Source organism: Jaculus jaculus, chromosome 19 (genome assembly GCF_020740685.1).
Source record: "Jaculus jaculus isolate mJacJac1 chromosome 19, mJacJac1.mat.Y.cur, whole genome shotgun sequence".
Lineage (NCBI taxonomy): Eukaryota > Metazoa > Chordata > Mammalia > Rodentia > Dipodidae > Jaculus > Jaculus jaculus.
The window spans coordinates 59,086,311-59,102,905 of NC_059120.1; the positions used below are offsets into that span (position 1 = coordinate 59,086,311).

Sequence of the window (16,595 nt, forward strand, 5' to 3'; positions counted from 1 at the left end):
AAAAGTCTGGGGCTGCAGGGATAGCTTGACAGCTAAGTTATTTGCCTGGAAAGGCAAAGGACCCATGTTCAATTCCCCAGGACCCATGTAAGCCATATACATAAGGTGGCACATGCGTCTGGAGTTTGTTTGCAGTGGCTGGATGCCCTGGTGTGACCATTCTCTCTCTCTCTCATCCTCTCTCTGTTTCTTTCTCTCAAATATACAAAATTTAAAAATATATATTAAAAATAAGTAAGTAAATAAGGTCTGAGAAGTGATATAGCAAGGATGTAGCTCAACTACTAATCTCAAATACTGCTGGTGAAAATATAAAATAGCACAGAGTACCTTGCAGGGTCTTTGTTGTATTTTTCAAGGTAGAGTCTCACTCTAACCCAGGCTGATATAAAAGTTACTCTATAGTCAAGGATCGTCATGATTTTTCTACTTCAGCCTTCCAAATGCTGAGATTAAAGGTGTGCACCATCATGCCCCATGGACTAATTTCATAAGCATAATGTTGAGTGGAAAATAATCAGTTGCAAAATGTATATGCATATGATTCATTGCTTTTATAAAAAACAAAGCATGGGATGGAGAGATGGCTTAATGGTTAAGCACTTGCCTGTGAAGCCTAAGGACCCCGGTTCAAGGCTAATTCCCCAGGACCCACATTAGCCAGATGCACAAGGAGGTGCACACATCTGGAGTTTATTTGCAGTGGCTGGAGGCCCTGGAGCACCCATTCTCTCCTTTCCTCTCCCTCTCTCTCTCTGCCTCTTTCTCTGTCTGTCGCTCTCAAATAAATAGATAAAAGTAAACAAAAAAATGTTTCAGAAAAAAAGCAGAGGAAACAGGAGTGGTGGCACACACTTTTAATCCCAGCACTTAGAAGACAGAAGTAGGTGGATCGCCATAAGTTTGAGGCCACCCTGAGACTGCACAGTGTATTCAAACCAGCCTAGAGTGACACCCTACCTCAACAATAAATAAATAGCCGGGCGTGGTGGTGCACGCCTTTAATCCCAGCACTCTGGAGGCAGAGGTAGGAGGATCGCTGTGCGTTTGAGGCCACCCTGAGACACAGAGTGAATTCCAGGTCAGCCTGGGCTAGAGTAAGACCCTACCTCGAAAACCAAAACCAAAACAAAACAAAACAATAATAAATAAAAATAAGTTAAAAAATAAAACAAAGCAGAGAAACTAATAAATGTTACTGAAAGTCAGGGTCATGGTTACACATGTGTGGGGCTGATAGCACACAGGGAGGACAAGATGGACTTCTCGGCACACAGCTCAGAATATCACCACTATCCTACCAGAAAACTCAGGTTATGAGACAGGCGTAGTTTTGTACATCGTGTGTCCTTCAATAGTTGTTGGTAATCTTTGAATTAACAAGAAAAAGACAGCCTACCCATTGGAATAAAGAGTCCTCCATCCTCAGTCTCTTCTTCCGCTTGGTGGGCCACAGAGCTGAGTGCCGTTTCTTGAGGAGAGTCATAAGCCTCTGGCTGGGATGGTGTCCTAGGCTGCTCTCGTGGTGCAGACTGACTGTCTGAAGGCAGGAGTGCTAAGTCCTCTTCAGAATACATTTGAGGTTTGCCTAGAAAAACCACAAATATCGCTCCACACTTGACCCATATTCAAACAAAACTACTGCAAAAATTAGCATCTTATCCTAGTATCTTTGTAGACAACTTCATAAAATATACTGTACCCTGGGCTGGAGAAATGGTTTAGCACTTAGGCATTTGCCTCGAAAGCCAAAGGACCATAATTCAATTCCCCAGGACCACATAAGCCAGATGCACAGGGTGGCACATATGGCTGGAGTTTGTTTACAGTACATGCAGGCCCTGGTGTGCCCATTCTCTCCCTCCCTCCCTCTCTCTCTCTCTCTTTCTCTTTCTCTCCCCCCCACTCTCTCTCAAACAAATATTTTTTTAAAACTTAAAAAAATATATATATATACATATTATATGTATAGTCATGCCCTTCTCTTCAAGACAGAAGTCTAAGACAAACACTGAAAACAAGGCACAGATCAGGGCTGGAGAGCAGGCTCACAGTGAAAGGCACTTGACTGCACAGCCAGTGGACTAAGGTTTGATTACCCAGTTCCCACACAGTCAGACGCAGAAAGCAGTGTGTGTGTCTGGAGTTTGTGTGCAGTGGCAAGAGGCCCTGGTGTACTTACTTTTCTCTGTCTCTCTTTCTCAAATAAAAATTGAAGAAAAAAAAAGGTAATGGAAACCTACTTTTTGGACAATGGAACACACTCAGGAGCCATAGGTTGTTGCTAGAAAATTTTCAGTGCTAGGAATGGGATACCTTCTAGTGACTTGTTGCCCAGGGAGGTCCCTGATGCCCCAAAAACATTATAGGCCATTGCCGAGGCCCTTGGTTTCCCACCAGGAATAGATGGTAAGACCCTATTGCTGAAGACTCCACATACTTGGGCTGCAAGGCCACTGAGAAATCCTGTTGGAACTGAACTGATAACCTCCTCCATGTAGACCAGCTGACAGAAAGCTGGAAAAAGCCATTCTGCATGCAGTTCAATCGGAGAGAAAGAAATCACTAGTGAAGATACTCAACAGTGGACACTACAGGCCTTACATTTGGCCAGCCAGGCCAAATGAGCCAACAGGTACAATAGTGGCACGTCTGTCATGGTGGAAACCAACTGCCCTCTAATTGGACTGGAGGCCCGCTCCATGGAAGGGAATACATCCCTGATACTGAAAACCTACAACAGGGGCAGTCATGAGCCCTAGGGGTGTAATGTCTGCTGTTGTCTGGCTAAAAGTGAATACTATGCTCACCAAACTGCCCAGTAAGCTCTTCTCTTAATGTTCATACCCATATACTAATGCTACTCTCACTTTTGGTTACAGAACCTTCTCTTTTCAGATGGCAGTGAACTTGGGATGACTCAGAAAGCACCATGGTGCTGAAAAGAAGTGACAGGAGTGCTCAGCACTGCAATATCTCTATCACATCTTCCAAGGCTCAGGGTCCATTGCAGAAGAGGTAGCAGAAAGAATGTAAGATCAAAGGAAGGGTAGGACTCCTTACAGTGTGCTCCCCGCAGACATAAAACGGCCTGGATATCCATGACCTCACAGTGCCTGACACTACCTACATAGGACCATCATAATTTGAAGAAAAGATCATGACATCAAAATAAAAGAAAGGGCTGGAGAGATGGCTTAGCGGTTAAGCGCTTGCCTGTGAAGCCTAAGGACCCCGGTTCGAGGCTCGGTTCCCCAGGTCCCACGTTAGCCAGATGCACAAGGGGGCGCACGCGTCTGGAGTTCGTTTGCAGAGGCTGGAAGCCCTGGCGCGCCCATTCTCTCTCTCTCCCTCTACCTGTCTTTCTCTCTGTGTCTGTCGCTCTCAAATAAATAAATAAATAAATTAAAAAAATTAAAAAAAAAAAAAAAAAGAAAGACTGATTGAGGGTAGAGGGGATATGATGGAGAGTGGAGGTTCAAAGGGGAAAGTGGGGAGGAGGGAGGACATTACCATGGGATATTGTTTATAATCATGGAAGTTTTTAATAAAAAATAATAATGATAAATTTTAAAAAAAACTCAAAAAAAAGGTGGATGCAATGACAAAGTTGTCCTCTGCCATTCGCTCGTACCAGCGCATGTGTGCATCCATACACACATGTATCATACATACATATATACAAACACAATGCTCAAAAAAAAAAAATGAAAGAAAACTGAAAGGGGGGCTGAAGAGAGGGCTTAATGCTTAATGTACTTGCCTGCAAAGCCAAAGGACCCAGCTTCAATGCCCCAGGACCCACATAAGCCAGATGCAAAAGGTGGCACATGCATCTGGATTCTGTTTGCAGAGGCTGGAGGCCCTGGTACACCCATTCTCAATCTCTGTCTCTCTCCCTCTTTCTTTCTCAAAATAAATAATAAAAATTTTTTTTTAAAAAAACAGGGAAAGAAATATTCGTGTACTCTCAAGAAAAAAGCAAATATGGTGCGCATGGTGGCACTTAAGAAAAAGCACCAAACATTAGAAATCAAGTTGTCAGATAAAAAAGAAGAATGCACATTCACAAGGGATCCATGAGACACACAGGAGAGGCTGTTCAACACTGCACTGAGGAAGACGCGCAAGCAAGAGCAGAGCACAACGGTGCCCAGCCTTTCACTGTGTAACTTACATATCACTGTGTCGCTTTGTTTCTTTTGTTTTTATTTTAACTTTTCCTACTTTTTATTTATATTCAAGAGAGAAAGCAGCAGAGAGAGAGAAAGAGAAAGACAGATATAGACAAAATGGGCACACCAGGGCCTTCAGCCTCTGCAAAGGAACTCCAGACACATGTACCCTCTTGTGCATCTGGCTTACCAGGGTCCTGGGAAACTGAACCAGGGTCCTTTAGCTTTGCACACTAGCGCCTTCACCACTAAGCCATCCTTCCAGCCCATTGTTTTGTTTTTTGAGGCGGAGTCTCACTCTAGCCCAGGCTGACCCGGAATTTACTGTGTAGTATCAGGGTGGCCTCAAACTCACAGCAATCCACCTACCTCTGCCTCCTGAGTGGTGGGATTAAAGGTGTGTGCCAACATGCTCAGCTCAGTTTTTATTTGAGACAAGGTCTCATGTAACCCAGGCTGGCTACAAACTCACTGAATATCAGAGAATGCCCTTGAGTTTCTGGTCCTCCTGCCTCTACTTCCCTAATGCTGGATCAGGAATACACACCACTACATTCAGTTTCAGAGTACATTTTATTCTTGGTGGGGGGAAGGGTTCTGGATGGGGTCTCACTCTAGCCCAGACCGACCTGAGCTCACTTTGTTGCTTCAGGCTGGCTGTGAACTCAAGGCAATCATCCTACATCAGCCTTCCAAGTGCTGAGACTAAAGGTGTCTGCGCATATGACCAGACCTAGCTGGATTTTGGTGTGCTTGTTGTTTTTAAGACCTAGATAGAATTTATTACAGTAAGAGAAGGAAAGAGAAAAAAAAAATGCAGAGAGCTCCTGCCATGCAGAAGGCAGGAGAGGTCGAGACCCCACCATCTTAGCCCAGCTGGGCAGAGATGAGGGGAACAGGGACCTGGAAGTTCAAGAGAGGTGAAAAGCCAAAGACTTGTCTTTTCATATCGTAATATTGGTCCGTTTCTTGTTTTCATGGGTACGCGTGCGGCACAGCGCCACAGCAGGCTCGCGGAGGTCAGAGGACACCTCTGGTCAGTCCTCACCTTCTACTTGTCTGCAGACTAGCTGGCCTGTGCACTTCTGCCCCCGTGCCACAGTAGACATGCTAGCAAAGAAGCCACCACAGCTTCCAAGCGCGGGACTGGAACTCGGTACTCAAGCTGGTGTGGCAAGCGCTTTGTCTGCAAGCCTCCTCTGCAGTCCAAAGGCTGTTCTTGGGACAGGATTCACTGTGTAGGTCAGCCAGGCCTTCTCACCTTGAACCAGGAAGCAAATCCCCTGCTTCAGCTTCCTGTGTCCTGGGATGACGTTTGGCCCACCACACCTGCCCTGCTTTGCTTTCACTTTGTTCTTGTCTTGAGTCTCAGGCAGACCAGCCTGGCCTCACCATGTCAATGAGGATGTCCTCTAGCCTCCACCACGTGCTATTGCCTATTGCCTCACTTGTACCAATCCTCCTGCCTCAGACTACCAGGCCCTGGGACTAAAGTAACTGCCACCAACTAGCCTACAACTTTATGCCAGCCGGACTAGAATAAGGCCCTACCTAGAGGCGGAAAAAAATAGCCAGGCATTGTGGCACATGCCTTTAATCCCAACACTTGAGAGGCAGATACAGGAGGATTTTCGTGAGTTCAAGACCACCCTGAGACTACACAGTGAATTCCAGGTCAGACTGGGCGGGAGAGCAGAACCCTATCACAAAAATAAATAAATAAGCTGGGCGTGGTAGTGTATACCTTTAATCCCAGCACTAGGGAGGCAGACGTAGGAGGATCATTGTGAGTTCGAGGCCACCCTGAAACCACAGAGTTAATTCCAGGTCAGCCTGGACCAGAGTGAGACCCTACCTCAAAAAACAAAACAAACAAACATACACACACACACACACACACACACACACACATATCAGAACCTTTAAATCTACATAAGCATTGAACTTCAATATATAGAGGAGGGCTCAGCAGTTAAAGGTGCTTGCTTGCAAGGTCTGCAGGCCAGGGCTCAATTCCCAGTACCCATGTAAAGCCAGATGCACCAAGTAATACATACATCTGGAGATCATTTGCAGTAGCAAAAGGCCCTGGAAAAAGACCCATTCTCATTCTCTCTCTTTATCCTTGAAAATAAATATTTTAAAATTAAAAGAAGGGGCTAGCTGGGTGTGGAGGCACACATGCCTTTAATCCCAGCACTCGGGAGGCAGAGGTATGAGGATCACCCTGAGTTCAAGGCCACCCTGAGACTCCATAGTGAATTCCTGGTTAGCCTGGGCTGGAGTGAGACCCTACCTCGATAAACCAAAAAAGAAAAAAAAAGGGGGTGGGGGTAGAGAGATGGCTTAGTGGTTAAAGACAGTGAGTGCAAAGCCTGCCATTAAAGGTTTAATTCCCAGTAACCATGTAAACCCATATGCACAATGTAGCCACCAGACCAGCACACTTTCCAGAAGCACCTCTCTGCAAAGGCACTAAAGGGAAAGCAATGGCAAAGTGTACAGATAAGACCCTTACCCAAGATGCTCACAACCAAAAGCAGCTTAGATTTTAGATTTGGGGGGAGTTTAAAGAGGTATCTTGGAGATGGGACTCAAGGGTAAAATAAATTTTTTTTTCATATATACATGTAGCCAAAAGCCAGACATGGTGGCTAAGATTAGAGGGTCACTGTGAGTTCCAGGCCATCCTGGGCTTGAATGAGACACTGTATTAAAATTTAAAAAAAGTAAAAAAAAACAGTGGCAGGGCTCTAGGGATGACTCAGTGGATAGAGCTTGCCATGTAAGCATGAGGACAGGAGTTCAAATCCCAAGCACTCTGAGGCAGCCCACAGGCAATCCTGGTGCTGGGGAGGCAGAGACATAATGCCCTTGGGGCACTGGATAGCTAGCTAGAATAGCCTGATTTTGAACCCTGGGTTCAAGTAAGAGACCTTACCTCTGTAAAACAAAGTGGCGAGTGATCAAGGAAGACACCTGATGTCAGCTCCAAACTCCAAACAGGTATGTCCACACGCATGCACACATAAATGCACACAATACCCACACGTACACACGTGTAAAAACAGCAATGGGGAAAATACTTGATGTCAACCTATGGCCTTCACATGCATACACACAGAGCATACACACAACTCACAGGCAAAAATGCACTCACATACACAAAAAAAAGTAAGTTTAGAAAAAAAAAAAAAAAGAAAGAAAAAAAAATAAGTAAGTTTTACTCAGAAGGCAGAGGTAGGAGGATGCCTGTGATTCTGAGGCTAGCCTAGGTCTATAGAGTGAGACTCCACCTCAAAAATACAAAGCCAAGAATGGTGACATACACCTTTAATCCCAGCACTTGGGAGGCAGAAGTAGGAAGATCACCATGAGTTCAAGGCCACCCTGAGACTACATAGTAAATTCCAGGTCAGCCTGAGCTAGAGTGAGACCCTACCTTAGAAAAAAATAAGGCTAGACAGATGCACAAGGGGGCACATGCATCTGGAGTTTGTTTGCAGTGGGATGGCTTAGCAGTTAAGGCACTTGCCTGTGAAGGTTTAGGACCCAGGTTCAACTCCCCAGCTCCCATGTGAGCCAGAAGTAGAGGGTGATGCATGTGCAAGGTCACACACAGCACAAAGTCACATGTGCTCACAAGGTGGCAATTACAATGGCTGGAGGCCTTAGAATGACAATTCTCTCTCCCTCACATCCCCATCTCTCCCCTCCCTACCTCCCTCATTAAAAAAAAAAAAAAAAAAAAGCCAGTCTTTGGGATTTGCCTAAAAAAATAAAAACTAATTTTTTGAGGCATTTTGGATTTGGATCCTCCCATCAGAGATCTGAACTTACACTGTTAAGGAGAGCTCCTCCTCACCTCCCTCTCCAGTGACTTCCCCCCAGGCCTCCCCCTCACCTCCTTCTCCAATGATGTCCTCACTATCTCCTGAAGGCTCTTGTAAGACAGGATGATCGCCTCTGTCTTCAGCCAGCAGGCTGGCCTTGAAGACAACTTTTTTCCCTCTCCGTGAGGGAGTGGCCGGAAGTTTTCCTTTCTCAGTGTGTGTATCATGGGGATGAGAAGACTCCAAGGAAGGAAGAATAAGTCCCTGAGAGATGGCTACGTCAACAGCTTCCAAAACGGGTAAATGTGTGTGTTGGGTGAGTATGCTACAGCTCAACGATGCCTCCTCCACACCAAGCTGGTTGTCAGCAAGTGGCAGGGATTGAACTTCGGGGCCCTCAGCATGGCCGTGACTTGGACTCCAGGACAGTGATGCTGGCCCCAAGTCCTTAACGTCATCAGGTTCTGGTTTAACAGCAGACTCTAAGTCATCTTCTCCCTGATCATCCTTCTCCTGCACGGACTCTGTCACTGTCCTTCTCTTTTTACACGGCAACATTTTAAAAGTCCCACTTTGGTTCCATTCTATAAAGATGAAAGCAAATTACTAAATCCTTTATAGCAGTAACAATATTTACTCAACTATCTTTTCATTTGATCCAGAGCTAATTTTTTTTCTTCCACTTTTAGAAGTAGGGTATTGCTCTAGCCCAGGCTGACCTGGAATTCACTATGCGGTCTCAGGGTGGCCTCAAACTCATGGTAGTCCTCATACCTCTGCCTTCAGAATGCTGGGATTAAAGGCATAAGCCACCACGCCCAGCGTCCCAGGCTAATCTTGAATATAATACTTCATATCAAATGACAAGTATTCCTTTAGAGGAAGACAAGAAACAATAGTTATAGTAACTAAACTCAAATCCCACATTGATTAGTATGTTACCTTGGCCAACTGTTACCTCAAATTCTACAAATTTCTATTGCATCAAGTGAAAAGAAAGAGAGAGAGGTAGTAGTTTGAATGTAACTACAGCATAAGTGCAGGTAAGATTTAGTAAAGAATCCTAGTGCTAGAGTGAGAACCTAATTCAAAAATATTAGAAAAAGGGGCTGGAGAGATGGCTTAGCAGTTAAGGTGCTTGCCAGCAAAGCCAAAGGATCTAGGTTCAATTCCCCAGGACCCACATAAGCCAGATGCACAAGGTGGCACAAGCATCTGGAGTTCATTTGCAGCAACTAAAGGCCATGGCACACCCATTCTCTCTCCGTCTCTCAAATAAATAAATAAAAAATATTTAAATAAATAAAAAGAGGGTTTAAGGAGCTGAGGAAATGGCACAAGGTTAAAGGCATTTGGTTTTAAAACCTGTTGGTCCAAGTTCAACTCCCTAGTATGCACATAAAGCAAGATATACAAAGTGGTGCATGTATAAGGCATCAAACTGCAGCAAGAGGTGCAGCTGGTGAGCCTAGACTTTCCTGTCTCTCTACTCACAACTAAGTTGTTGTTTTAATTTATTTGAGAGAGTGAGACAGGGAAAGAAGCTGACTAGAGAGAGAGAGAATGGGCACGCCAGAACCTCCAGCCACTGCAGATGATCTCCAGACGCGTGCGCTCCCTCCTCGTGCATCTGGCTAACATGGGTACTGGGGAATTGAATCAGGGTCCTTTGGCTTTGCAGGCAAGTGCCTTAACCACTAAGCCATCTCTCCAGCCCACAAATAAGTTTTTTTATCTATTTATGGGGGGTAGATAGAAAGAACGGGCACACCAGGGGTCCAGCCACTACAAACTCCAGATGGATGTGCCACCTTGTGCATCTATAACTTAACTGCTAAGCCAGCTCTCCAGCCGTGTTAGAATTTTTTTAATTTGTTGGTGTGTGTGTGTGTGTGTGTGTGTGTGTGTGTGCGCACTAGGGCCACTTGCCTCAGCCAAGAAACATCAGATGCTTGTGCCGCACTTTGTGTTGGCTCACGTGGGAGGCTTGGGAACGGAACCCTGAATACAGGCTTTGCAAGCAAACACCTTTAGCCATTGAGCCATGCCTCCAGCCCCCGCTACAATTACTATTTTTTTTTTTTTAATCTAGTGTTCCAGGAACTGGGAAAATGGCTTAGCGGTTACAGCATTTACCTGTGAAGCCTAAGGACCCAGGTTCAATTCCTCAGGACCCACGTAAGCCAGATACACAAGAGGGACACATGTGTCTGGAGTTCATATGCAGTGGCTAGAGGCCCAGGTCTGCCCATTATCCCTTTCTCTCTGTCTCTTTCTCACTCATAAACAAATAAATAAATAAAATTTTTTTTTTTAATCTGCTGTTGAGGGCTGGAGACATGGCTCAGCAGTTAAGGCATTTGCCTGCAAAGCCAAAGGACCCAGGTTTGATTCACCAGGACACACATTAACTAGATGCACAATGCACAAGGGGGCACAACCATCTGGAGTTCGCTTGCAGTGGCTACAGGACCTGGTGTACCCATTTTCTCTCTCTCTCTCTCTCTCTCCCTCTTTCTCTGTAAAATAAAAATAATTTTTAAAAAAAATCTACTGTTGAGTTGCTGAATTGACTGGAATTTTTTAAAAGTCGGGCATGGCAGCCCATCCCTTTAATCCCAGCACTTAAAGGCAGAAGAATCGCCATGAGATCAAGGTCACCATGAGACTACATAGTGAATTGCAGGTCAGCCTGGTCTACCAAGAGACCGTACCAAAAAATAAATAAAAACAAAAATATTTTAAAAAACTAAAATAAAATAATACTGGAGCTCAGCCAGGCGTGATGGTACATGCCTTTAATCCCAGCACTCAGGGGGCAGAGGTAGGAGGACCGTTGTGAGCTCAACATCTATGCAGTGAATTCCAGGTCAGCCTGAGCCAGAGTGAGACCCTACCTCAAAAACAAACAAACAAATAAACAAAAAACACTGAAGCTGAAAAGATGGCTTAGTGCTTATGTTGCTTGCCTGCAAAGCCTAAGGAACCGGCAGTACTCCTGTGGGCCATATGCACAGGTGGCACATGCATCTGGAGTTGTTTTGAAGTGGCAGAACACCCTGGCACACCCATTCTCTCTCTCTCTCTCTAGTTACCTCTTTCTCTCTTAAATAAACAAAATATTTTTATAAATAAATAAATAATCATTACATCTTGCCTTGATGTTAAGACAGAATTTCCAACAATTTCTGAAATAGCCAGAAACGTACTTTTGTCATCTTATAAAGTGGTGTTCTCCTAGTGAAAATTATAAAATAAATTTTATTTTAAACATTTTTGAATATTTTGTTGTTGTTGTTGTTTATCTGGGAGGGAGAAAGACAGAGAGAATGGGTATGCCAGGGCCTCCGCCACTGAAAACGAACTCCAGATGCATACACCTCCTTGTGCATATGGCTTAAGTGGGTCCTGGAGACCCCAACCGGGATCCTTTGGTTTTGCAGACAAATGCCTTAACCACTAAGGCATCTCTCCAGCCCAATCTTAAACATTTTGCGACAGGATCTCATGCAGCCCAAGCTGGCCTCAAGCTCTCTATGTAGCCAAAGCTGGCCGTGAACTCCTGATCCTCCTGCCTCCAGCTCCCATGTGATAGAATGACAAGCATGGACCCATGCCGGCTGATGTGACGCTGGGGATGCAACTCAGGTTTTCATGCATGCAAAGGAAGCATTCTACCACCTGCAACACACTGCCAAGCCCAAGTTGCATTATTCTAGCCAGGAAAAATTTCCTCTCAAAGAAATAAGTGTAAGAACAGCATAAGTAGCCCTGTGTGACAGCGAGTTCTCCATCACCCCCATCTTCAAGCAAAGTCTGGATGTCAGTCCAACAGAGCAGTAGAGAAGACTTGCTGAGATCTTTAAGAAATAAAATTCTGAGCCGGGCATGGTGGCACATGCCTTTAACCCCAGCACTACGGAGGCAGAGGTAGGACGATAGCTGTGAGTTCAAGGCCACCCTGAGACTCCATAGTGAATTCCAGGTCAGCCTGGGCTAGAGTGAGACTCTACCTTGAAGCACCAAAAAAGTAAAGAAAAGAAATAAAATTCTGGCTGGAGAGACCGTTTAGTGGTTAAGTCGCTTGCCTGTGAAGTCCAGGAGCTAGGTTCAACTCCCCATAACCCTCGTAAGCCAGATGCTCATGCCTTTGAAGTTTGTTTACAGTGGCAGAAGGCCCTGGAGCACCCATTCTCTCACTTCCTCTCTCCCTCTCTCTAATAAATAAATAATAAAAAATATATTGAAAAATTAAATTTTTTCTGACCGTGTTATCTATGAAGTTAATTTTAAACCTCCCTAACTTTTTTTTTTGGAGGGGGGGCAGGAGACAGACAGACAGAATGAGCACACCAGAGCCTCTATCAAATGCAGAAGAACTCCAGATCCATGCGCTCCTGTTGTGCATCTGGCTTTACGTGGGTCCTGGGGAATCGAACCGGGGTCCTCAGGTTTTGCAAGCAAACGCCTTAACCACTGAGCGTCTCTCCAGCCCCATACTCCGGTTTTCTATAGGACAATAGGGAAGTCCCCTCCCATAAAGACACCCGTTATCTTGGTATAGCTCAATAACCAAGAGGATGTTCAGTCCCTAATACCTGTACACCAATGAAAGGCGGGCACTGGCGAGGGCAAGGAACCGAGGAGACCCCTTGACTGCACAAGTGAATTACAGAGGCCTGGAGAAGGAAAGGAAGAGGGAGAAGGGAGGAAGAGGAGAAGGTGAGGAAGAGAAGGGAGGAAGGAGAGAAGGGGAGAAGTGAGAAAGGGGAGAAGGGGAGAAATGAGGAAGGAGAGAAGGAAGGAAGGGGAGAAGGGACCAAGAGGAGAAGGGGAGGAAGAGAAGTGAGGAAGGGGAGAGGAGAGGCAGCTGTTTGGCAGCAGGGGGCGGGGTTGGCTGGAAGCTTGCGGAGCTGCAGCGCGGGCGAGGGGACGGAGGCTGGGAGCCGCGGCGCCCTCGGGGAGCCGTTCGCCCAGGGTCGCCGCTGCGCTCCGGCTCGGCGCCGGGCTCCTGCGCCACGACGCCGCGGACAGCGCCGCGCCCAACCCTGCCGCCCTCCCGGCCGCGCACCCCGGGCCCCCTTCGCCCGCGGCCTCCCGTCTCCCGCCCGCGGCTCGCTACACTGTACCCTGGAAGGCCGGCCGGATCCCCGCGGAAACTAGACGGCCGCCGCGGCCGGAAGTCGAGCAACACCGGCGACGGACGTGCGCGCCCCCGCGTCCCAGAGGCGCGCCGCGACGTCACGGCGCATGCGCCCTGCTTCGGGGCGCCGTCCCTGCGGCCCGGGAAGCCTCAGTGCCTGCGCCTCAGCTTATGGCAAAAAAAAAAAAAAAAAGGAAAAATAGTAAAATAATGCTGCTAATAGTGCTGGATAGCTGGCTGCGCGGTTAAGGCACTGGTTCTGCGAAGCCGCAGGACCCCCGAAAGCCTGATGCACCAAGGGCCGCACGCATCTGCAGTTCGTTCGAAGTGACTAACGGCCTTGGCGCGCCCATTCTCTATCTGCCTCTTTCTCTAATAAGTAAATAAAGTATGAAAATAATAATACGGGGCTAGAGAGATGGATTAGAGGTTAAGGCGCTTGCCTGCAAAGTCAAAGGATCCAGGTCGATTCTCCAAGACCCACGTAAGCCACATACACAAGGGGGCGCATGCATCTGGAGTTCGTTTGCAGGGGCTTCAGGCCCTGGTGCACCCATTCTCCCTCTCCCTATTCCCCCCTCTCTCTTTCTCTCCCCCCCTCTTTCCCAAATAAATAAAATATATTTTAAAAAGTAATAATAAGGCCAGGCGTGCTGGCGCATGCCTTTAATCCCAGTACTTGGGAGGCAAAGGCAGAAGGATTACCATGAGTTGAAGGCCACCCTGAGACTATATAGTGAATTCCAGGTCAGCCTTGACTAGAGGGAAACCCTACCTCGAAAAAGAAAAACAAATAAATAATAATACATTTTGGGGGGGTTAATAATACATTTTTTTTAATTAAAGGCAACTGCGGCAATCCCAACACTCTGGAGGCAGAAATAGAAGGATCACCATGAATGAATTCTAGGCCACTTACCCAGAAACACACACACATACCAAAAAAAAAACAAAACTCATCCAAGTGCTAAGAGGTGAAAATAGAGTGTTCAGCACTAAATGAAATATTTCTATCAACCCCTCCAAGGCTCATAGACCATGTTATTAGAAGAGGTGGCAGAAAAAAAGGTACCAGGGCTAAGCATGGTGGTGCATGCCTTTAATCCCAGCACTCGGGAGGCAGAGCTAGGAGGATCTGTGTGAGTTCCAGGCCACCCTGAGACCACATAGTAAGTTCCAGGTCAGTCTTGGCTAGAGCAAAACTCTGCCTCAAAAAACCGGAGGAAAAAAAAAATTGACAGGGCTAGAGATGGCTCAGTGCTTAAGGGACTTGCCTGCAGAGCCTAACATCCTGAGTTCAATTCCCCAGTACCCACATAAAGTTAGATGCACAAAGTGGTGTATGTGGGCTGGAGAGATGGCTTAGCAGTTAAGGCTCTTGCCTATGAAGCCTAAGGACCCAGGCTTGATTCCTCAGTACCCATGTAAGCCAGAAGCACAAGGTGGCACATGCCTCTGGAGTTCATTTGCAGTGGCTGGAGGCCCTGGCACACCCATTCTCTACCTACCTTTCTATCTCTCTCTCTCTCTCTCTCTCAAATAAGTAAATAAAAGTAAAATATTAAAAGGCCAGGCATGGTGGCACACACTTTTAATCCCAGCACTCGGGGGCAGAAATAGGAGGATCAAAAAAAAAGAAAGATAAAAAGAAATACAGGTATTCTATTAAAAAAAGTATTAATACAGAGCTGGAGAGATGGTTTAGTGGTTAAGACATTTGCCTGCAAAGCCAAAGGATCCAGGTTCAACTGTCCAGGACCCACGTAAACCAGATGCACAATGGGGCACATGCATGTGGAGTTCTTTTGCAGTGGCTGGAGACCCTGCCATGCCCATTCTCTGTCTCTCTCTCCCTTTGCCTCTTTCCCCTCTCAAATAAATAAATAAAATATATATTTTTAAAAAAATTTAATCCAGGCACTCAGTAGTCATAAGTAGGAGGATCGTCCCAAATTTGAGGCTGGCCTGAGACTACGTAGTGACTTCCAGACCAGCTTGGACTAGAGTGAGGCCCTACCTCAAAAAAAAAAAAAAAAAAGTGCTGAAGTTGACTCATGTGAAGCCTAAGGACCCAGGTTCAATTCCCTTGAACCCTAATAAACCAGATGTCCATGTTGGGTCTTGCATCTGGAGTGCATTCGCAGTGGCTAGAAACCCTAGTATACCCGTTCTCTCTTCTCTCCCTTTCCCTCTTTCTCATAAATAAAAAAATAAAATATTTATTTAAATTATGGCGACAAAATAGAATAGAGACTAGTTGGAAAGAATAAGGAATTCAAGCAGGGCATGGTGGCACATGTCTTTAATCCCAGCAGAGGTAGGAAGAATGCCTTGAGTTCAAGACCACCCTGAGACTACATAGTGAATTCCATATCAGCCTGGGCTAGAGTGAGACCCTACCTTGAAAAACAAAAACAAAAAAAAAGAAAAGGAAGGGAGGAGGGTACTTAATAGATTGATATTGTATATATGTAAGTACAATGATTATGATGGGGAGGTAATATGATGGAGAATGGAATTTCAAAGGGGAAAGTGGGGGGCGAGGGAATTACCATGGGATATTTTTTATAATCATGGAAAAGGCTAATAAAATTTTTTTAAAAAAGGAATTCAATGTAGGGGAGATTGAGAGAGGGGAAAAGGAGTGTTGGGAAGGTATTATAATCATGGTGTGTTGTCTATATTTATGAAAGTTGTCAATAAAAAGTTGAAACTGATCCTACCTCAAAAAAAAAAAAAAAAACAGGTGAAGAAACTAACAAACATATTTCAATTCAAACTATAGCAGTTTTTGTCACTTAGTCACTACAATAAAGCCTAAGGACTAATTACCTTATTTTTCTTTTTTGGGTGGGAGGTTTCGAGGTAGGGTCTCATTCTAGCTCAGGCTAACCTGGAATTCACTATGGGTCTCAGGGTGGCCTCGAACTCTCGGCGATCCTCCTACCTCTGCCTCCCGAGTGCTGGGATTTTTTGTTTGTTTGTTTGTTTGCTTGTTTATTTTAATTTATTTATTTGAGAGCCACAGACAGACAAAGAGGCAGAGAGAGAGAGTGGGTGCACTAGGGCCTCCAACCACTGCAAACGAACTCCAGATGCATGTGCCACCTTGTGCATCTGTCTTAAGTGGGTACTGGGGAATCAAGCCTCCAACCCAGGTCCTTAGGCTTCACAGACAAGTGCTAACTGCTAAGCCATCTCTCCAGCTCGGGGATTTTGTTTTTGTTTTTTCCGAGGTAGGGTCTCACTCTAGCCCAATCTGACATGGAATTCACTATGTAGTCTCAGGGTAGCCTCGAACTCACAGTTATTCTCCTACCTTGACCTCCTGAGTACTGGGATTAAAGGTGCACACCACCCACCACACACAGCTAAGCAATTTTTCATTGTGCTCCAATTGTTTTGTTTTGTTTTGTTTCTCGAGGTAGGGTCTCACTCTAGCCC

General features: G+C 45.7%; 1 protein-coding gene across 3 annotated transcripts in view; it reads right to left on the reverse strand.

Moving 5' to 3' along the window:
* Gon4l (gon-4 like) overlaps positions 1–13,207 on the reverse strand; it is a 79,621-nt gene extending 66,414 nt beyond the window's left edge. Inside the window, exons 1-3 of one of the 3 annotated variants that reach the window (XM_045138877.1) lie at positions 13,138–13,192; positions 8,080–8,592; positions 1,400–1,588 (exon numbers count right to left, since the gene is read on the reverse strand). In XM_045138877.1, the coding sequence (XP_044994812.1) occupies positions 1,400–1,588; positions 8,080–8,566 (676 nt within the window). In that variant the 5' untranslated portion in view covers positions 8,567–8,592; positions 13,138–13,192. Of the gene's footprint in view, positions 1–1,399; positions 1,589–8,079; positions 8,593–13,137 lie in introns of those variants that run through there. The other 2 variants (XM_045138879.1, XM_045138878.1) reach the window with 2 other exon arrangements.
* Between the last annotated feature and the right edge of the window lie 3,388 nt (positions 13,208–16,595).